Source organism: Opisthorchis viverrini (genome assembly GCF_000715545.1).
Source record: "Opisthorchis viverrini unplaced genomic scaffold opera_v5_279, whole genome shotgun sequence".
Taxonomy (NCBI): domain Eukaryota; kingdom Metazoa; phylum Platyhelminthes; class Trematoda; order Opisthorchiida; family Opisthorchiidae; genus Opisthorchis; species Opisthorchis viverrini.
This window is the reverse complement of record NW_008751940.1, coordinates 423,653-446,205: the sequence shown is the minus strand read 5'-3', so window position 1 is coordinate 446,205 and position 22,553 is coordinate 423,653. Positions and strand designations below refer to the sequence as shown.

The window sequence follows — 22,553 nt, the reverse complement described above, 5'->3', positions numbered from 1 at the left end:
GAGAGCATATCCAGTCAATTAGTTGTTCGAAATCACATTGAAGAGCCTTAAGGACCGTGTTCGACGGAAAACGTCTTTTGCCAGTGGTTTGTAGATTTAGGGTTCGCACAAAATTTGGGAAGAAGAAGTGAAATTATGGTGGAGCCAACTGGGCACCCAAAAGTCCGGCACACGGCAAGTGTATCAGGAGAATATTCTGATAGCGATAAAGTTTTACCTGATGTTAGTGAAATGTATTGTTACATCTTTCACGACAGTATTCTCACTACTGTCCATGTAGGGTTGACTTGGTGAATTTGTTTAAAAACAAAAATCTTACCCGTAAGACAACAGGGCAAGCTAATGAGCTCACAATTCACCGGTAGCTCATGGAGACCGACTATTCCGGTCACCTGGTACATCCATTGGTCCACACCCATCAGTGAGCAGTATCTTGTCCAGCGTTACCAGCGAAACCTGCTTCGTCTGCCTCTTATCGGTTGTTTGAAGACATTTTGTTTATCTTTAATATAACACAGGTTCGTGTTTCCAGATAAAAGCGCCGGATATGCGCTATCGGCCTCCTATACTGAAACCACTTTTACCATGAGAAGGAAGGGAGCTGGAATTATTCAGTTGTGGCTGATTATTGGGTCTTTTGGTGGCATTCCAAATGGAGTACAGAGTTCAGGCTATGTTGGATCACCCGCAGCCACTCACTTTGTTGGTACTGATACATTAGAGGGCCTCAGTCCCTTTGCGTGTAACTTATGCAGAACATATGCTCAAGATCAGATAGTTTGGCTTCAAATGTATAGGCGTGCAGGTGGAAACTGTACCCCTGCTTTTCTTTGACACTTGTAGTGATCTCCATCGTTCGTCATCGGTAGGACACGGCTATATGTTTAACAGCAAGTGTGTCTACTCCAGTGTCCAACCCGAAAGCGCAACAGCGAACGAAACTTTTGGATCAGTTAACGGAATTAATGATGTTGAAAATGGGTCAAGGTCATGGATTTCTTTGTGCAACGGCACAGGAACTAAATGATTTTGTTGACTATAGTCAATCATACCCCTATTCTCGTAGGTAACATGCACCTACAGCATTTCATTGTTGCGTAATGCATCATCGAAACTACGGCCAGAAAAATAAAAGGGTTCCACGCGTGAAAAAATCTGGGGGGAGGGGGAAGTTTTATACAAGTACAGAAAGCATGATCTTTTCGTTGACTTCATCTTACATCTCGTCGGGCACCTGCGTTCCACGCACTCACCATTCAGTGAATGTGGTCTGTCTGCAGAACTACGACTCCACACAATATTAATCACAATTCATCTTGAAATTATCTTGATAACGAGAGCGATATTGAAAGGGGTCTAGTCAGTTCAATGGGCAACTAATTGCCACAAATTATTGCATCAGTCGTTTATTTTTTATCACTGTATTCAAGTCCTAGATTGTGGAATCCCACCGTACTTGCAACAGTACGAGTAGCCTTACGTCATTACACGAAACCCGTCCATCGTGCTTGCTTAGGTTAAACATTCAAGGTGCGACTGTTACCATCTAGAACAATACCTCACGGTTCCTCCGAGTGGCATGGCAACTAGGCACCGAAAGATTCACAGTTGAACGATTATTATAAATATTTTTGAACATGTAACGGATTATGTCAACCGCTGCCGGAAATCTTTGGAAAACCTATATATGAAGTTGTAAAAATACCACCGATTCCAAATGCACTTTGGTTGTGCCTCAAAAACTCTGTCGCATGACGTAAAAATCTATCAATTTTTCATTACAGTTGAATTCAAGAGGCCGCTAAATTTGGCGTGTGATATGCGAGCTTGAAAAATGGGTGGGCTCCTCCCGTTAAATACTGAAATATACTGTTACTTCAGTATGGAGAAGCGAGTATAATCTTTTAAAACCTGATAGAAATCGGTGCAGGCCACAGAATGCCCGCAGGCAATTTGCACAAAAATGGAGTAATTTTAGGGATCATATATTTTACATGAGTAGACTGCTAGCGAGAAACACATAAGGGGTTTAGAGAAGCATCCAACTGTTTTCATTACGAGTTATGCGGTTACTAGAAAATGAGAGCGTTAAGGGCACGTCGCAGGTAAGACAAGAATTGCGAACCCAGGTGCCGTCAGCTGTTGACAATATCGTCAACACATGTGCAACTAACTAAGGACGCGAGGTACCTAATTTAATAATATGGGGACCAAAGATTACTGTTTGCCGCGGCCGTGAAGTTTTTAAAATTCCATCAGCACATACGCATACAAGAAAAAGGCTTGTCCTCCGGTTGTTGGGTTACTCTGAACTACAGGTAATGTGAACCAAATTTTGGGGGAACTGATCAGTTTACAAACTTCCGTTTAGATTTGAATTGGACAATGTTCATTATTTGATGACGGATTTACGAATGTCGTGCCAAACAGCTTAGTATGAGATGACACAGTTTTGAACAAACATTAACTTGCATGTGAGTTTGGTGCTCCTAGGTGATTCAAATGAACCTCCTGTTTATGATATTCCTCAACTGAATGTGCTGCACAAAGACCGCCTCATATTTCAGTTGGTACAACATCCAAAATATCGCATTGTGTTTTCATAGAAGAAACTCACAAGGTTGCTGAAAACTGCGCGACAACCCACGACCGGTTTCGCCCTTCTTAGGGCTCATCAACCAGGCGCAGTCCCCGAGTCTCAGTCAGCCTTAAGCTTTACTTGAGCCCAAAGTGATTGCTTAAAAACACCCTAAACGAGAGATTCAACTGGATTCCAGGTGGATCTCTCGCCAAAACCAAATTGATATACGAGTGAGTGTATTTCGGCAGTTTCACCTAAGACATAAGGTTGATGGAAGCTAGGGGACAGCGCTTACCTGACGGGTCTCAAGACGGGGAAAACCGGTCGTGGGCTGTCGAGGGGTTTTCGGCATCCTTATGAGTAGTTTCCTTCATGAGACAGTTTTACTAAGATCACGGAAATTGTCTCCTGAAACCGGCTTTGATTAATGCGATTTCCACAGAACAGATACGTATTTAAAGCCGTAAAGTTTCTTCAACATCATCTTGGACAGTAATAAATCGGTAATAAATTCTTGTGCTTAACTTGCGGTGCAGAAAATTGACCTTGCAATATTGATGGTATCGTGGATGTATTCATTATCTGAGTTGCAGTAAATGACCTCAATCAGGTGGAGTCAAGAGACAACAATCTGACCACTGCACTTTCCTGACCAGCTCTGAAATGACTAAATGTGCTAAAAAAAACCACTGCATCAAACGTATAGCGCGAGTGGCTAAGAATAACCTGGTCTTTTCGTTCCAGTCCAGCGTTTTCTCCACTATTCTAGACTATCCTATTGTCGGACCTGAGATAATGCCAGATGCATGCAATTGGGTCCAACTGATGGTTGAGAATAGACAAGACAATGTATTAGTCTTGTTTTTAATTTTACCTGATCATTACTTTTGGGTTCCATTTATGTGCTGTGTGGGCTTTCACGATTATTTGGTGGGAAGGGGTCTGGTGGACTCTATTTGCCGATGATTCGCCCCTCCTGCAGATGCGTGAGAAAGGGCCCAATCCCTGCGGATTGTTTATGTTTCGTAGGTACACACTAGCCAACTTAGAGGCACCATTCGGCAATGTGGTTTAAACTGTGTTATCTATTTTTCTTTCTTTCGCCTAGGAACTACTTGAACTTCCTCACTGGAGAAATGAAAAATCCCGCACGGTAAGTCTAAAGTGAACCGAACTTGTCAGGCCGCTTCAATAATGGGGGTTTCACGTAGTTTAAGGCTTTTATTAGGGAAACATCTCTGGCAGATATCGATTTATTCGATCATGGCTTTTTCCCCCGTGTCCAGTCTCCGCTTTCCTGATTTCCTCTATATCGAACAAGTGGATTTCGTGATATGGCATACCTGGCTTATGTACCACCGAGTTACATTGAATGAAATTTCTAACTGGTTGTTTTCGTCTATCTCCGGGAAGTACACCAACACAAAATCACACGAATCAGCACAAACGCACTTGGTTGCTGTCGTGGTGTTTGGCAAAGCAGTACCTCAGCAGAAACTCGACGTTGTTGCTCACTTTGACCCATGTACCGTAATCAGGGGCGTGAGAAATACACAAGACTTCTTTTTTCGTCCATTGCACAAAACAGTGTGATAGTGGTTGTTTGGGCAGATAGTTCCAAGAACGGTGACAGAGCGAGCGAATTGTGCTGTTGTGCTATTGCCTCAAGAAATCTGTGGCAGTCTTAATAACGCTTTCTTTTCAAACCTGCTGGTTATATATTGAGAACTTGGTAAAACCAGGTGCCATCTTGGGAGAGGGTGAGGGCATTATCAGTGAGTGAGTTTGGGATTCGATCGCATGTGAACGTCATGTATACCCCATGTCTTATCGCCTTTTCTTCCAAAAATGTTTGAGATCTATTTACAAAACTACTCCGGTGAGAATAGTCGTTCGGCTGTGGCACCCTCCCCGTGCCTAGCTGCCATACTACCTGAAGGAAGCACGAGGGCTGGGATACTGCTAGGTCGCCCAAGCCTAGACAGGGTAAGTTGAGAGGCAGAGGTCGGGTTCGAACCACGGACCTTCCGGTCAGTAAATTCGCGCTCTAACCACTTGGTCCATCTCGGTGAGAATAGGGTATGGAATTTTTCCGCGTTGGGCAACGTTGCACCTGAGCACTATCGTTTCTATCATCATCCAAGACCAAAGGTCGGGTCTGAAGTTTTTTTTGAAATTAAGCGAAAACTCGCAGATTTGGTGTAGTTATTTGCACACTAATTTGCTCCTACAGATATATCTGATGCGACAAACGAATGACCGTCTTCATGTGCACCTTAAATAAATACAATGCCAGGATGAAATGGTTTAGAAAGATGATTTATCGTTTTGAGCACAAGTTATGATAATGCTTCAATTTAGTCCGGAGGCAGATATGCTGTTTTCTCTGGAGTTTTTGGCCGCTACGCGTTTTTCCCGGTTTGTCCGAGTGCCGTAGTCATATTCGTTTGCGCACGACTTGTAAGAGTTCCGGAGTAAAGGTCTGGATGCGGGACGTGTTTTCTTTGCAGTATAACTGCTACACGTGTTCCGTAATCGTCTGTGGAATTTGGTTATCTTCCTGCCCTCTGGGCGCACGTGCGTGTGTGTTAGGCAAAGTTTCATCTATATTTATTATGTAGAATATGAAGAGAGGGGTGTGCATTGTTGTTCGACTGTTGCATAAACTTGAAAACAACCTGATCTGGTGTGGGTGAAGGTGCTAAGCTTGGCATAAACTTGGTAAGCTTGCATAAACAAAATGGATGGGAAATTGTAGTGTAGTTACTGTCGATCAAGATTGCAGGCGAGACAGGATTTTGTCACGTGATTTGTGTTTCTAGAACAAACGAGACACTTGATCTAGTAAGTGCAGATGTACCAGACAAATTAAGCGATGCTGGTTGAAATAAAGTGAGTGATCGCTACAGTACAGTCGGGTAGGAACAATGCTGCCCTTTTGTGTTATGCGTCACATGGGATGACGATGTCAGGATTCAGTACCTAAAACTATGATGTGGACAATTAGCAAGGTTGAACTGCACAGTGGTTAACTTTTCACTGGTTTACTTGTGACGACCTCTTCATTTTCTTGAAATCAAACTCACGGTGAATTTTATAAAGTCACGAGAGATTGACTGCGCCAACTTGTCGCTGTCTATGAAACTGTAATGCAAATGCTGAAGGTAGACTAGCTGGACTGAATTGACAAAGGTAGATGCCCTGGTATACATATGTGGACACACTCAGGCTGGTACGGAACCGAATTTCTCAGGCAGTTTTCTCTGTTTTTTTTCGTGTTTCTTGTAAAATAAGAAAATCACAAGACAGAACCTATCGCACGTGACGGGATAAGTGTTACGTGAACTTTTGCACACTGCAGCTTGGTAACACGTGGCTGGTCGTACGACAGACAGAGTGGTTATACCATCAAACGTGCAGCACAGAACAACATCTCATCAGGGGAGGGGTACGAAACCCCAGCAAACCGTTTGGGTGGTCACTTTTCTTCCTTCCACCTTTCTTTGATCGGATCCCATTTTACTACACATAATGTTCAAATTAGATGGAAAAATATGAGTTCCCGTTGATTCGTTTCGCGACCATAGCTTTTGGATAGACCTTCCTCTTCCGAGATTCTAATAATACACTGCCCTCGGTCAAGGCTTAGTGGACCCCGAAAAAGTGGATTTGTTTATATCTTCAGCATATATTTGTTCTCAGTTTTTGATTCGGTGTGAGCCACCTCCACTAAAACTTTCTACAATAGCTGTTATCATTACTGTGGTGTAAATATATCATGTGCCAAGACTGTAAGCAACATGTGTGGCTTCCGTACTACAAGAAGTTGAGCTGAATTCTTATGCAGGATCGTCGCTCAGGTGTATCTTCTGTCAAGGTTTGTACACGTTGACTGCCATAAAGTATGCTTCTCTTTCGAACGGCCATGTGACTAAGCCAAAAATACTCGTCACATACCTATGCACATACCTATGCACTGAATCCGATCCAACAAGAGTTTTTGACTGCAGCTGATATGACGTGAGTGACAGCTGTTCTTGATCGGTTCATCAGATTCTACTTCTGACTCCACAAGCAAGCCACCTTGGTCTGTTGAAGTGGGGTCACCCATCGTTTGCTTTCACGGATGAATTTACCTATCAATGTCATCGTTCAAGGTGCAGTGTCACTCTATCGTAAATTTGCTAGCCCGTTGCGGTCAACCTGTCGTCCGTTTCCCAGTGGTTCAATACTACCAATAACTGGGATCGTACTTTCGGTTGGATAATAATTGTTTTATTTAAAACCTTTTTACATTCTGCATACATTGCGAACGGCACTATCCAGGTAACTACGTTATACAAACGCGGTGGAATGTCGAATAATGTCCCATGTCACTGTTGACAATCCAACTGCACATTTCTCGTAATCATCCCTTATTTAGTCGTCCTTACGTTTCAGGAACCTTCCCATTGTAATTGTCTTGTCAATGAGCCTCGTAACAGTGGTCTACATCTTGGCCAACGTTGCGTATCTGGCGGTCTTGTCACCTTATGAGATCCTGAACTCTGATGCTGTGGCGGTGGTAAGTGGCTTTCAAAATCACCGTACAAGTTTCCTTGTCAAACCACTGTTTTTTACCGATTGAAGTCACCAGGTAAGCCGCCGTTTGCCGCTACTACTGAGCAGCAGCTACTGCTATTGTAATAACTCGACGATCTTTCGACATATTTGTCAACCTTCGTCTATGGAAGATGTGGAACTGGCCATAACAATAGTTCTCAACCTGTTTCGTAATGCACAGTCTCTTCAGTGTGTTGCGAAGTCCCATCATTTATCAAATGTCCGAAACGAAATATTCTGACTAAAAACAAACCTCCTCGCAAGCAGTAAATAGAATTAACACTGGTTGCTCTTATTCACTCGTTCCTACTCCCTAATTTGTGACAGACTTGAACAACTGGGCCACCGAAGGTACGTCAACACAAGTGAAATTATTTCATACATGTTGGTCTTCTCTGACGTAAGATGAAGGCTACAGGTCAAAGGCTCAAATTTTTGGTTTTGTCACCTGAAGCACATCTAAACTATCATGGCACTGGGGACACTGTACTGCTCGTATACTGTTTAGTTAAATAGCGACGTAGCTGAAGAACCCGTAAGCTGTTGACAGTAAACGTACCGTTTGCCGCAACAACCTTAGGCTAACAACTTAGGCGACACAAAGTTCTTTCCATTTCAGTTTGCTGCATGCAGAAAACGTTACGGAGCCGCGAAGGTGAACTTCTACTATTCCCGAGATTGCAAAATTACATCCGAAAACAACCGAAAATCACTATCCTTTCAACAGGATTTACCGGATGGGCGTCACGTAAATCGGGTCGTACCAATAACATCGGTATTCTTAGCCAGTCCACTTTGGACCACCCAATTCACATGCGGCACACTGACCCGCAATCGAGAACCATTTAGTTGTTGTTAATCCAAATATTTTGGAATATGTGTCTCCACAAAAAGGCCATGAACGTATTTTGCTTGAAGTAAACAGGAACGCACGTTGGTGGCGAAACACCGCTAGTTTGGTAGCCAAGCACAAGCAAATTTGGCCATCAATCCATCATGTTCGGTAGAGCTCCCTCAAGATTCATGAATAAGAGGCGTTTAGGGACACCGCGTGAACATGGGAAGTCTAGAATCTAGACTAGTTTGAAGTGTAGTGGGATAGGATATTGTAACCCGACATGTCAGTTGCCTTTCTAAAGGATTTCTACAATCAACTGAATGAGTCAAGTACAGCGTCATTTGGGTCCACTATCATGTCCTCTGATTGATGTGTTCCTAAGATCAGGCAGATGCGATTAGCGCCATTGTTGAGATTACCGCTTGACCTCTGGCAGCTATGCGTAATAAAGTGTGTATCCGGTATCCAGTATCTTCCATGATGGCAAGTCGTTCCATGGACTATGCAGAATTGAAGGCCTTACTGACTTCACCTATGCACCCCGCACATGACTGAGATACGTCCGGCAACATAGTTGCGATCATATCAGCCACACAACAGCACGCCTTTTCAAACTAACTGAACGAAAAATACAGTAGTACGATGCAGTACAACAACAAGGTGGCAACTTGGAGTGAGTAGAGGACTACAATTTTCTTGGACTTCAAACTGTCTATTTGCACCAACCATCCATCGGTTTTCATTGGAAATCCACAAAAACCTGCACATTCAGACAGGTACTACGCTGTGAGTCTTCGCATCCACATTACGTCGAACGCTCACGTTTTGGATCGTTGGTGAGTCGTGTCCAGAATCTATAGTCGGATGAGTCCATGCGAAATGATCTACTGAAACGGCTCAGAAACAGCGAGACAAAATGCGTTGGTAACCTTGGTAATACTCTATAGAAACGGAACTTGAAATGTCTCTCGAAAGCACCTCGGGGTTTTTATATTAAAGCATTCTTCCAAATTGATAACACCCTAAAATACCGCACAAACTGGGTCTACTGAATTTCCTGTGTCGACAGCACAGTACGCGCGAATCACGGAAGGCAAACAAAATGCGCGTTTTCCTCTACGAAATTTAATAGAGCTTTTTAAAAAACGTGAACATGGCTCATTGAATGCACTTAACACACTTGAGCCATGCCATCAAAACAATTTCGATGGCATACTTGAACTCCAGGCAGGATTCAAGTTACACGTGGAATAGACGTGCGCTGAGGGATGGGAGATCAACACAACCTAATTCCGTCAACCGTAGGGATGGAGCCAGCACTCCGTCTATCTGGCTTGGACTTTCTAAACACCTTATTGGGCATAGCGGCTAGAAGTCAAACCGGAATCTCAACAATGGCTCATCACAGCCAGCACAACAACAAACACAGGCACACCTCAGCAAAAGTACGTGCACGATCACACGTACACGCACAGAAAGCTCCCACAGATGCAGTGCTTGACTCGTATTCGATTGATTGTAGAAATCCTTTAGAAAGGCTAACCACGGCAACTGAAACATCGGATTATATATATATATATATATATATAATAAAATCCTATTCCACTAGCATGTGTTTTCACTTCAAATTTTTGCATATAATACAATTGTTACTCTGTGGATGGACCCAGGAGGACCAACTGCGAGATAGTTCTTTGAATGTCTGCTGTTTTCCTCCAGGAGAAAACACCTTCAGGGACTAGTAAATAGTTGTTCCTTTTGAAGGCTGGTCTTTGCGAAGAGCAAAAAACCACTGTGGCACTTAAATCGTGCCAAAAATCTCGGGAAAAACTTGGGATTTTGCCGAGTTTCCACGTCGTCCAAGTAACAGTTTATCTCTCTTCTGCACTCTGTACACAAGCCACATGAAGTAACATCAAGTCCAGCGACTTATGAACACCCTCCCGGATTCAGTTTAAAGAGGCGCCCCTCATATGTCACTGCTTCAAGTCAGGTTATCCGCTCGGTTTAATAAATGCATGGAAATTAATGAGAAATATTTCCTCTACTTACTAGCCAGATCTGTCTCCTCTGTCTTTCACTCCTCCAAGGACAACCCCTTAACTATCGGACCACTGGTTTGGAGTCTTTGATGTCATGAAGTATACAGCAGGGATTGTCTGTCTTAGAAAAGCAATCCACCGTTACATCCTGGTCGGAAATAATCGAGTGGCTATGGCGCAAATCGGTTGCCTGATATATGTGCTTAGTGGTGTAGTGGAACATCACTTTTTAGACCTGCAAACTGTGACAGCACTCAACCGCAAAGTACCGCCACATCACTGCGGACTGATTAGACTTCGATTAATGATGGGATGTGTGCAGCAAAACCGTCAAACTCATTGAATCGTACAACCATCAACTTAACAATATGAACTGTTAAGCTTCTGTTCCCTATATCTGAATAAATTGTAGAGCGAATTCGAGGCTTCCTGTGTTAAGATAAATGGCTCTTCTGCAAACCCAGTGGATGCCGCCATTGGACTACAACTAGTTTTGTACGTCACGTACACTCGTTCTGTGGATCGTATTCGCCCGGACTCCCATACTAAATACGGGTAATGGATCGCCTACATTATCCTCTTTCCTTTGCATAAATTATGTTTAGCGTATGATATATGTGCTTAGTGGTGTAGTGGAACATCACTTTTTAGACCTGCAAACTGTGACAGCACTCAACCGCAAAGTACCGCCACATCACTGCGGACTGATTAGACTTCGATTAATGATGGGATGTGTGCAGCAAAACCGTCAAACTCATTGAATCGTACAACCATCAACTTAACAATATGAACTGTTAAGCTTCTGTTCCCTATATCTGAATAAATTGTAGAGCGAATTCGAGGCTTCCTGTGTTAAGATAAATGGCTCTTCTGCAAACCCATTGGACTACAACTAGTTTTGTACGTCACGTACACTCGTTCTGTGGATCGTATTCGCCCGGACTCCCATACTAAATACGGGTAATGGATCGCCTACATTATCCTCTTTCCTTTGCATAAATTATGTTTAGACACACACACTCATCTGCATACCAATTTGGTTCTCATGGGAGACCTACGTGGAGCCCAGTCGAACCTCTCATTTGAGATCGCGGGTGTGCTAGTCGAGTGTCGTGTAATTTACTTACAAGTGGAACCTTAGATTGACGGAAAGTTGGATGCTATGTCTACCTGAAATACCCCAAGAACGGCGAAACCGTTTTTGAAATGTCGAAGAATTTTCAACGACCTGATAAATAGTTTATTGCGTCTGTACTATGTTCAGCGTAGTTCACCACGGATTATTGCGAATCCATACAATATCCACCGGTGATCCGCGGAACAACCGTACAAGTTGGCCGAGTTGGGTAACCTGCAGTACATTTTTTGACAATCGCTGCTACCTCTTAGCCCGCTTCACTGAGTAAATCGTCCCAGATTTGCTTTGTGGCGAAAATGCAAAGGTTACCCTTGATTTATCGTAAGAAATGCAAAAAATCTACACAGTTTCTATTTGTGCATTGGTTCTTTAAGTTGTTGCCAACTATTTTCACGGTTTTTGAGCAGATGTATGGAAGTCGACTTACTGATTCGAATTTTACACAACATTTGATGTCTGAACTATGAGAAATTTCTACCACAGCATGCAGCCATATATTGACGCTTGAGCTGTGGCGCGATGGGTTTCTTACTTCTTATATCGTTACCGTACTTTCCATTCTAGTCTCTGCTCATTAAGTAGCCTTCGGAATGATTACATATCAGAATAAGTCCAATAAACAATGCGCCGTTGAAAACCAAAAAGATGGAGACATATCTCACAGCCTTGACACACGTCACGACTATACGTCTTCCATGAGTGTGATGGTGCTGTGTAATCTTCAGTACTTCCATCGCGCCTGCAAAACAGTAGTTTGCAGAAATTCGCTTTACTGTTTACCAGCTGCTGTAAATCAAGCGTTTTTACCAAACACTCCGTTGCTGACCTAGCTAACTCAGTGACGCCTTGGGTTCTTCAAAGACTGCTAACAACTATATCTGTATGCGGAAATTTTCCTAAGCACTATCTAGTTTGAGCTGATGGTTGCCAACTCTCTGGCCTCGAAATATGTGGAGAACCTGTAAACACACTTATTCCAGTCCAAACGAAATTCAGATCTGTAGGCAATAGCAGTATTACTGTAGCTCAGCGGTTCCCAAACTCGGGTGACCGCTAACTCTTCCGCTGATATAAACCACGTGTACATAGCAATTTTCATCCATGTCGACCTTCAGTTAACCGACCGTTCCATATGGTTTTCATTGCTTCAGGTTCAACTGTAACAAGCGCAAAGGCTTCACTTTTTGATTATATTTTTTGTTCATTCCGAAGCCATCGCCTTCATTTATTCACCATATTTAAAGCGTTCACCCTATACGTTATTTTCGTTGTTCTCATTTAGCCACATGAGCTCACCGTAGTTCTTTTGTTAAGGTGTAAACTTACTGACCGAAAGGTCCCTTCGCATCTCGACTGCTCCTGTCTAGCCTTGAATAACCTAGCTGTATCTCATCCCTAATTCTCCCTTTGAGTGGTATAGCAGCTATGCACCAGAAGCGTGTTACAGCAAGTATGTCTCTTGCTCACTTGCACCACCGTTGTATCCAGTAAAACTTGTTTGCTCACAATGTCGACCAATTGTGTCTTTCAGTAGTCTCCATTTAACCAATCACCCACGATGCCTCCCCGAATAGTGACGAACAGTTTGCAATCTAGCAAATTCGGTGAACAAACCGGCAATTAGGTCTGCCTGAAACTTCTGCTCAACTCGACCGATATTTCGTGTTTCACTATCACCAGAGGCTGCGTTAGGTTAAACCTTGCAACCTCGCTTCCACAGGTCGATAAGTTCAGTAGATGCTGTCTGGGGACGCAGCTGCCGCAGATCGCTTCAGTGCCTGCCTGGTTTAGCTTACATAAGACGGCAGAAATAATAAATGACCATTTTGGTGACAGCTAACCGATAGGAAAAGGTCAGCTGTAGACACTATTCGTTATCCGGAAGATTTTCATGAAATTACTTTTGATACTTTCGAGCGACTTCGTCCGCGATGGCCCAACAACCATGTGTAGAAAGAATGTCGAGCAGCAGTTCTGGAGATGTGGTTGATTAACACTTGGTGACTGCTATCTGTTCGTTTCATCCTCTTCTGCTAAGCTGGGCTTAAACTCCTGTGACGGTCATGTGAAGGCGACCTAATACATGCAGTCCCACGGATAAGCAGGGTATCGTTACCTGATTAGTAGTAATTCATCCCTCTGGAGTTTTATTAATCAACTAACCCAAGTATGCTTGTTCCATGGCCCCGTGAACCTTAAAACACCGTGCAAAATGGGGGACATGGGCTCTCAAGTATTTTAACAATGAGTTCCAAGTTCAATCCTTAACAAAAGGACTCGGTTAATTACCTTTTCGCTTTGAATGTGCATATCACTATCTGTCCGGTTTGGTGAGATTAACTATGCAGGTCAAAGCTGTCACTTCTTGAAATCATAATAAATATAAAATCATATCATACTGCAAACGAAAAACTGTGAATTTTTACGTAAGGCATTAAGCTGACGGAAACTCATGGCCTACGTCTATCTGATGATCCAAAATAATGGCAAAAAACCTGCACGGATTATCGAGGAGATTTCAGCGACCCTAGTAATATGTTCTCTCAAAAAGTCAGAGCTGTTTCAGACTAGCTCCGCTCTGCATGGTATCCTACATATCTGCTTAGGTATTTGTGTACACAGATTCGACGTCACATTTATGATAGGAAGTATTTTGTCTGAGCGTGTGGCTGACAACCGGCGCTGACCAAGTGCTCCACACCGATAGCCATATCTATGTTTACAGTCGAGTACCCCCCAATGATTTTGTGTTTTAGGCGATGGCCAATCGGTGCATGGGTGTGATGGCTTGGACTATGCCTGTGTTTGTTGGTGCGTCTGTGTTTGGCAGTATCAACGGTGAGGTACTCTCCATGTCTAGGTAAGTCACGTTCCACGGCCGTGCACACATGCAACCACGTTTTGTGGTGTGTATTACGGAACCACATCCAGTTTACTTGTCCATTGTTTGTTCATTCACCAATCATTTTGTTTTTCTCCAGTGACTCTGTTCTTGAACTGTGAATAATATCAGGAGCTGGGTTCTGTGGAGAGGAAGTCCTCCGGAGGACACCAAGATGTCTCCTCAGGGACGATGGTCTTCGTCGGAGGAGTGAATAGCAGGAGCCGAACTGCACGCCTTTTGCACTGAAGCAATTATCCGCTTATATTCTCCCACAGTGAACTTTTCTGCATTGTCCATAGTGACGGGATATCCCAGTGCACCATATTGAACGCGGATAATTATCCTTATCTGAAAGTTTCATGGTGAATAAATTAACTTCGATACGAGCAAAAAAAGCTAAGTGATGAAGAGAATCTGGTAACTAGTTCTGAACTCGGTCATAGCATTTTCCTCCGTTTGTTTTCCCCCTATGGTCAAAAATTACAAATTCAACCGTCACAGAGACTGGGCCTTACCATACTGCGACGGTTTGTGTGCCTCCATGACCCGTTGAGCTATGTTTGGTGGTGTCCATGCGACACTCACAGAATCTCCCGTGCAAGATTGGTCACTGGTTAGAGGTGTGATCAACGTAGTCTCCTGGCCATCTGGGTTGGGTTTTAGCAAATGTGATGCTACTTGTTCTACAAAAATGGTAATGCACTTTCACGTACAACTATGATATATCGTTGTGGTTGGTGGTGGTGACATGAAGTGCTGCTGAGGCCCGATTAGGTGATCGCACTGACATGGGATATCGTCTACTTCAGATGTGTGCTGATCACAGACTATTCCACTGCAATACCAATTTCCGGAACAACAGAAATCGCCTGAAGACATAGTACCCACCAACGAACCAGTAGCGAGTCCAAATCGACGACATCAACTTCAGTTACCAATGGTGAGGGCTGATCATTAACCACTGCTCTTTTTTGGATACCAGCTGGGACTCCGACCATGTACTTGTGCGATGCTGCTTTTCAGATCTACTCAAAATGCGTACATCCCACTTAGTCATTGAGAATCTGGTGAATTTGAGAGTGGAACGAAACTTTCAGAACCGGCTCCTCGAACGCCTTCCGGATCGTCCTTTGTTGGATAGTAACGGCTGCGGGGAACGGATATCCACAGTGCCACTCAAAGTTGAAACTTCCGCTTGCCATACAACCCAGCCAACCTCCTCCAAGTATTGGATCTCTGATAGGACCATCGCTTCTCTAGAGGCCCAGTGACAGGTTTCTCCTGACCGCAACCACAACTCAACCCGGCCCATCATCCGACTCCAGGTAAAACTGGGTGCCCTTAGAAACCGAGAAGTTTGATTGACTGAAAATCCGGAGAAATGGAAGATGCGAAAAACGCTGGAAGCGTCCGCTGGCTGCTCCACTTAGTTTGTTCGGCTGGCCCTTAGAAGCCTCTTGTAAGTGAATGGCTCTCTGAAATCCAGCAAAGGAAAATGTTTGGACCGCTGGCACAGTACTTCGAATAACAATTCAGTCGGCTTCAGTTGACTTCAAGGGTGTATTCGATTCTGTCTGTTGGTCAGTGCTGGTAACCACACTTGCTCAACGGGTATGCCCCAGAAGTTTATGAACATAATGCGGTCCCTGTATTCACGTACTTCTGGGCATGTTAGTGTATAGTGAACTATCCCTACAAAAATGGTGTACAACAAGGGTGTTCACTCTCTCCATCCTTGTTCAACTGTCATGAACTACTGAGGCGAATGTTAAAATGTCTTCAAAACCCGGTGTTCACATTGTAGTTGGCAAGAGCCCTGTCGATATGGAGTACGCAGATGACATTCTCTCATTTTTGAATACAAAGGCGCAGCACAAACTCTCTTAACCAAACTGACAACCATTCTACCGTCTTTCTACATACGCCTGGCATCTTCATGGCTTAGATTCTGAACCTACTACTTACAATTCAAGAAGTGACATTTGAGGTTGTTGTATTAGAAATTGTATTAGCTCTGACGGAACTGTGTTTGACGGTATGAGTGCATGAATCTCAGGGACGAGAATCTCGTCTGCTAATTTGCGTCACTTATAGCGCCAAAAAGGCATATCACTGGATTTCAATGGTCGCGTGTGCCATGCTACAGCAGGGGTTGTGTTTTGTATGGTTGTGAAACATGAACTCTGTGAACAGTTGATGTGAAGGGTCTTCAGGTTTTTGACGCCTTAGTGGTTCCGGATGGCACCAATGAATTCCTAACAAGGTATTTGTTTGTGCAGTAGGTACTTCAATCGCGGAAAGCATCTAGCCCTATCAACTGCGGTTGGTTGGTCATGTGGTACTTATGCCGAAACTCTGTCTACCAAGACTGATGTTTTTCTCCGCTCCTACTTCTAAACCGCGAGGTGGACAACGTATGACTTGGCCGAAGGTTTTGAAAGAGATTGCGAAGAGTTTGGGTGTTGTTGATGCAGTGCACCTTTCAGGAGTCCCCGTGACCTCTCCTGTGCTTGGTCGGAGACATTGCGAGAAATAGTGGCTGATCGCTTTCAATGGCATTCGTTTTCCCAATTTTTCCTCATATTGTCTGAATGAGTGCTTGGAAGTTTAGGCATCTCATACTGTCTGCGTTATGCAATCACCGAGTCCCCTCCTCCACACTTTCTCTTCTTTTTATTCTGAGACTTCAAGTATGATTAGAGAGTTTGTGGTTGTGCGGCAGTGGAGCATCAGTGCCAGGACTGATGTTGCTGTCTCATCCCAGCTGTCATTGGGGAGACCAGTTCAAACGATTGGTGAGGTGATCATATCGTTGGCCTAATTACAGGCCATAGCAGTTCAAGCGAAAGTCCGCAGATGTTTCTTGGTAATCAGTGGACAGTGCCCCTGAAGTCTTCCGTTTAGTGTCAGTCGACTGGAAAATCTGGTTAACGTCACAGGACGCTTCCACTTTACTGCTTCCTATCTGAAATTGTATCACTTATTTGGGAAGTCTGAAAGTATCACCACGGGTCAGGGGGGTTTCTTCTCTATGTTAGGTCACACTAGTAAAACATTCCTGTGCGGCGAAAACTATCTTCTCAGCGCAGATGCATTCCCCTAGAAGATTTCCACGAAAAAATAACTGCATCGCTATCCAACGGAGGTTAAAAATGATCTGCCTGGCAGCAGTCAACTACTAATGTGTCGTAGCACAATCTCTTTTTCTCAGGTACATTGAATTTTGTCCTTTCCTTCTAATTCAACATATCATTGTCAGAAACCGCAAATTTCCATGCGGTTTCTCAATCAAGCAAAAGTGCCGGTTTTGGATAAACTCGAACTATTCATAGACTGCCGTCTGTGTCTGTGCAGAATACCTCTGTTCGACTAATTTTTGGTGAGATACTCCAGTGTGCATACTGTTTTTTCAAGCCCAGCTAACTTGTGTCTTCCATCGTTTTCATGCTCTGTATTTCTCTCCATGACAGACTTTGCTTTACCGGTGCAGAAGAAGGTCACATGCCCGCTATACTATCAATGGTCAGCGTGACCAATATGACACCGATTCCTTCCATTCTCGCCATGGTGAGTTGGACAATAAAGTAGTCATGTGATGTCATTCTAGTTAGAGCTGTTATTTTGTGTGACTGTCTGGTGACCCTGTCTCTCGCGTGGATACCGGAAGTTCCACATGACAGAAACTTTGTCTCCAACCGCCGTTGCGTATACCATCCGTTTCGGCTTTTCTAGACTCAGCATATGGAGCGATTATTCATCTTATTGTCGGTGCCCTCAACTTCTCAAACATTCATAATTAGACGTGGCTGTTCCATGAACAGGACATATCGTTTGTAAGCCAGATAACTAAACTTATGGAGAGCGAGTTTCAGTAGTCAAGCTGTCCATTACATTGTTGATTCCCTTCTGCTGGCGGTGCAAATGCATTTGATCCACACTTTCACACACAACGTAATACAAAGTCCCTTTGTGATTGTGAAACCATTAGAGTGATCTATTTATCACTTGATCGATTCGTTTTTCAATGCAATGGGCTCTGCGAATAAGTTCGCTGGACGGACATCAACGGAATCTAAGGTGGAGAAATTAAGGGGAAACTTGGTCGACCGCAGATACTGACTTCACCGCAGCTCATCTGTGAAGATCAGATCTAATGCTGCCGCATTGGTCTGTACTCTGTTGTATAGGTCGGATATTGGGCAGCTGTGCACGTGTGGGGTTGTGAAATTTCCCAAGGCTTGAATTCAGTGCACAGTAACCACTTTCTGTTCATGATGGTAACAACTGAGTCTCTACTGATACTTTTTTGATACGGTATGCGACCCTGCTAGTTTTAAACATTCGAAAGGACAAGTGCATCCCCGACGCATCCCCGCGTAGCAGCAAAAAACTTCAGTTATGGTTTACAACATGTGAAAGGTTCCCCGAATAGGTACCTAGAATGGATGTCTTTCAAAGAATACGAAGATCTCTACTGTTCATTATAACTCAGATGCAGCTTTCCGATATGCATTGATCAGACTCCCGAGTATATGAACTTCTTTACTGCAGTGTGATTGGTTTGACATCCCCAGCCTCGAGGAGCTCAAAGTTGGCAGCTCATGCTCAAATTTTATCCAGATGAAACTCAGTCTCCCTCGATAGATCAGCTGGCTGCACCAAATAGGCTGCGCTAATTAGGGCGTGCACTTCGTATACTAGAGGCCGTTTGCCTATTCGCGCAATCTTGTGTCGCATGGAGATAATCCAGGGACAGTCAGTCCATGACTTGGCAACGAAACATGAATTCCCTTATTAGTCAACTGAGTCGCGTTGGTAACTTGTCTCCCCTAATGGAGACCGGTGGACAGGAAAAACCAGTGGTTGGTGACCCTAGCAAACACGGATATGTCGCGCAGCCAGTGGCGGTCTTTCATCAAAGCTACCACTTTCACTGCGTAGCTCTCAAACCCTGTTACACCGGACAAACAGAACTGTTCGAAGTCGTTGATCTGATTGGGTCATCGTCTCCAGCACGTGGCTCTCATTCCCCTTATCCTCGGTGAACGAAGCTGTACAATCTGGAGCGACTGCACTTCGGTGCACGGTTTGTGAGCTGAGAGCAATTGAACATTAGTACCTCTAGACTATGGGTTGACCAATTCGACATTCGAATACCCCACGCTTGATCTCTGTTATTCCCAGTTCGCTCAACACAGTAACTCGGTAAGATTGTGTTCTCCCTCTAATGCTGTCAGCAAGGATCCTCCCGCTGTCTTCTGGTTGAATCAATTTACCCATCCACCTACCGCTTCATTTTACATATCTGTTGAATACCACTCACACACCAGACTAATTTTACGGCTTTTAAGAACACAGGTTTGTCTTGCCGGAGAGATAATCACGCTCTGAACAGGTGAATACTGCAGTAGCAAAATGCAGTGATTTGCAGCTTAAATTGGTGTTAACGGGAGATTCAATTAAGTCGAAGCTTAATCTCTTATCTGTGGTATTCTCTGATGGGTTTTCAGACACGTTACACGTAGTGTTGTGTCAAGGCGAATGGTCTATCACCTGCAATTGGCGTGACAGAGCACACGGTGGGTGGGTGGGTGGTCACAGAAGTGCTGTAGATAGTAACGCATCACCACAGACCATATATGCTTAGCTTTGCTCTGTGCGCAGCACAAGTTAACGCATTGATTTAGCCTTTTCTAGTCCGAGCCTACCTTGAGGAGGCTGAACTACTCGAGAACAATAAGAGTAGCTTGAAATGGTCCACCATATGTTTCGCATGCATTAGCTCAGCTATTTTAAGAAAACAGTTGAATTAGCAGAAATAACATATGGGCAGACTATGTCCTTCAAAGAGCTCGGTTTTTTGTTAAGTGGTTCCCACTTATGGACGCTTTTGAGTACGATGATCTCATTCACGGTAGAAGATGCCAGTTACGAAGCTTCATTAATGTACCACTGAGGTTACCAAACCTGGATTGCCTTTCACTCTAACGTATAAACAAGCTTTCCAGTCTCATAGATTTCACGAATTCTGTCTGAATCTCTCATCATCTTCGTAAAGCTACCATCTCGTGCTAGTAACGGAAACTGTGGTGGTTAGTGTCAGTGTCAGTGTATGGTTGTACCTTTTCGAAGCTTCCGTATTGTAAAACTTAGCAGAGTGTTCTGATAGGACACCCATTCCTAATCAAGTTGCTCTTGCTATTAGGTCCGTTATTTCAAAAAGTAACAAACACATCTGTTCGAAAATAGCCTACTAAATTTGTTACACATGGTAGATCGTCCAACCATAGACACCAAGTTGTCGTCATTCACTTGCCACATTCCTACCGGATGACTTAAACAATAACTAACCTGTCCTTTAAGAACGCGCTCAATCGAAACAACTTGCCAGATGCTGTCAGCATAAGGGACAAACTTACATCAGGCGACCCAATGTCCTCTTGATTTCGTGTTTCATATGATTGTTCATTTCAAAGATGTCGAATTTTTTAGTCAGATGCGCTAGATACCTTATGCTTGCATGTATCCTTCACAGAAACATGGGTGGACAAATCCATATTGTACCTGGTTTTGAATAACTTTATGATATGCCAGTCCTTGAGTTATCCTAATTTATTGTCTGAAACGACTTCATTGCTTCCGTTTGACAGTCGTAGCTCATAGTTTCTCATCGTTTGAAACCGGAGTGTTAGTTTATACAAGCGGCTTGACATCCACACAATCAATTGTCTCATCTACAAAATAGTGTGTAGTATTTGGCTTCACTGAATACGAGAACGTCTTGTTTATCCTTTTGATATCGAATACACTAATGCATCCACGCTCTTGTCATCTCTCCCTCAGATCCTGCTCTCCATTTTCTTCCAATTTTCTCCCGATTTGTATGTCTTGATCGAATATACCGGTCTTGCTTTTACGGTTGTCTCCGGTATTGCAGTATGCACTCTTATCCATATCAAACGGAACAATCCGGGATTGAACAAGACGAAATTTAAGGTAATTTTGTCACCGGGAATCGCATCCATTGAATATGGTTGTCCTAGTATGATATGGGTGTGGGGTTGTTGTTTTAAACTTCTAGCTGTGAATCAAGTCCAACCAAGTCGATTAGTACGAATCTTGTGCCGGTCTTCACAATGAATTTTTGGAACTTCGAAAGACCAGTGCAAATTTGTGCATCCATGTTTTTTGTGCGTTTAAACAATAGTATCGGAATAGTCACACCGTGAAGTTGAGTGATTAGTTTTTTAGAATTTCGTGAATCCTTTGGTTGGGGGCGAGATGGACCAAGTGGTTAGAGTGCGAATTTACTGTCCAGAAGGTCCGTGGTTCGAACCCGACCTCTGCCTCCCGAATTCCCCTGTCTTGGCTTGGGCAACCTGGCAGTACCCCAGCTCTCGTGCTTCCTTTGGATGACATGGCAGCTAGGCACCGTAAGGACGTTACAGCTGAACGATTTTTTCTTTGGTTACTCGTCTGGTATCAGCAGTTTCCATGGTGTTAATAATCAATCACAAGCAAACGACACTCAGAATGTTGACGCTTGCCTGCGGATGAGGCCTATCAAGCCTAAAAGCATGGGCTCAGTCGTCCTATTTTTCGGCGCATTTTGCCAAGTATTAACAGGTATAACTCCTTGATGACTTGTGACCTCTATTGAGTTCAACGGACAGAACATGACTGTAAAATTCGTCCATAGCTGTCAGGTCCAATTTCAGGTTCTTCATTCTGGCAGCTAGTTAACCAGGTATGAGCTTTTGGCTCAGCTAACCTGAGCCACACGACAAGGTATCAGGCTACAATGCACTCGAATTAGATTGCACCCAATTGGCCTGAAGCAGTCACAAAACATACGGTACAAACGTAGAGTGTGTAGTAAGGGATTCACCTTGCCCATACGCCAACCACTAAGATACTGGCTGCGAATCGTATCCCTGACCATGTCTCATTCATCTTCGGTCTTCAGCTATGAGGTATCAAGATAGTTACTCAACACTTACTCAAAATGCCACCCTACCATATTGATCAGTTTTGTGAACAGTGATAAACCAGAGGACCATGTTGACCGCGACATCCTTTCGTTCCGGTTTAACCCTTTTGAGGAGGATGCGAGCAACAGCGAGTTTGACAGTAGTTCTTCTACCTCAAGAGAGAGATTCTGGAGATAGGCACTTGTTGCGTTTACAGGCCATTGCAAGTCGGCAAGAAGCATGCCAATCCACTATCTTCGAAGAACTGCTATAGCTCAACAGTATCGATCTGAGCTAACCCAACAACTCTCCACAGTAAAACAATACTGTGGTGGCAGTGAGCATGTGGATGAAGCGTGGCAAAATGTGAAAGGAACTATGCTAGCGGCGTTCGGTGCTGCGTGTCCGACTTCTCCAATTCGACCACAGGACCACTGGATGTCGTCGAGGTCGTTATCCATGATTGATGCCAGGAAAGCCATACCAGCAGGCAACGAG

At 43.8% G+C, this 22,553-nt stretch overlaps 1 protein-coding gene across 1 annotated transcript in view; it reads left to right on the top strand.

The window, feature by feature from the left end:
• The window catches only part of T265_14874 (hypothetical protein), a gene marked incomplete at both ends in the record, with an annotated part of 191,826 nt that overhangs the window by 160,965 nt on the left and 8,308 nt on the right, over positions 1-22,553 (top strand). Inside the window, 5 exons of the mRNA XM_009175619.1 lie at positions 3,690-3,734; positions 7,022-7,145; positions 13,958-14,061; positions 17,556-17,652; positions 20,929-21,081. Coding sequence (XP_009173883.1) covers positions 3,690-3,734; positions 7,022-7,145; positions 13,958-14,061; positions 17,556-17,652; positions 20,929-21,081 — 523 coding nt within the window. The remainder of the gene's footprint in view (positions 1-3,689; positions 3,735-7,021; positions 7,146-13,957; positions 14,062-17,555; positions 17,653-20,928; positions 21,082-22,553) is intronic.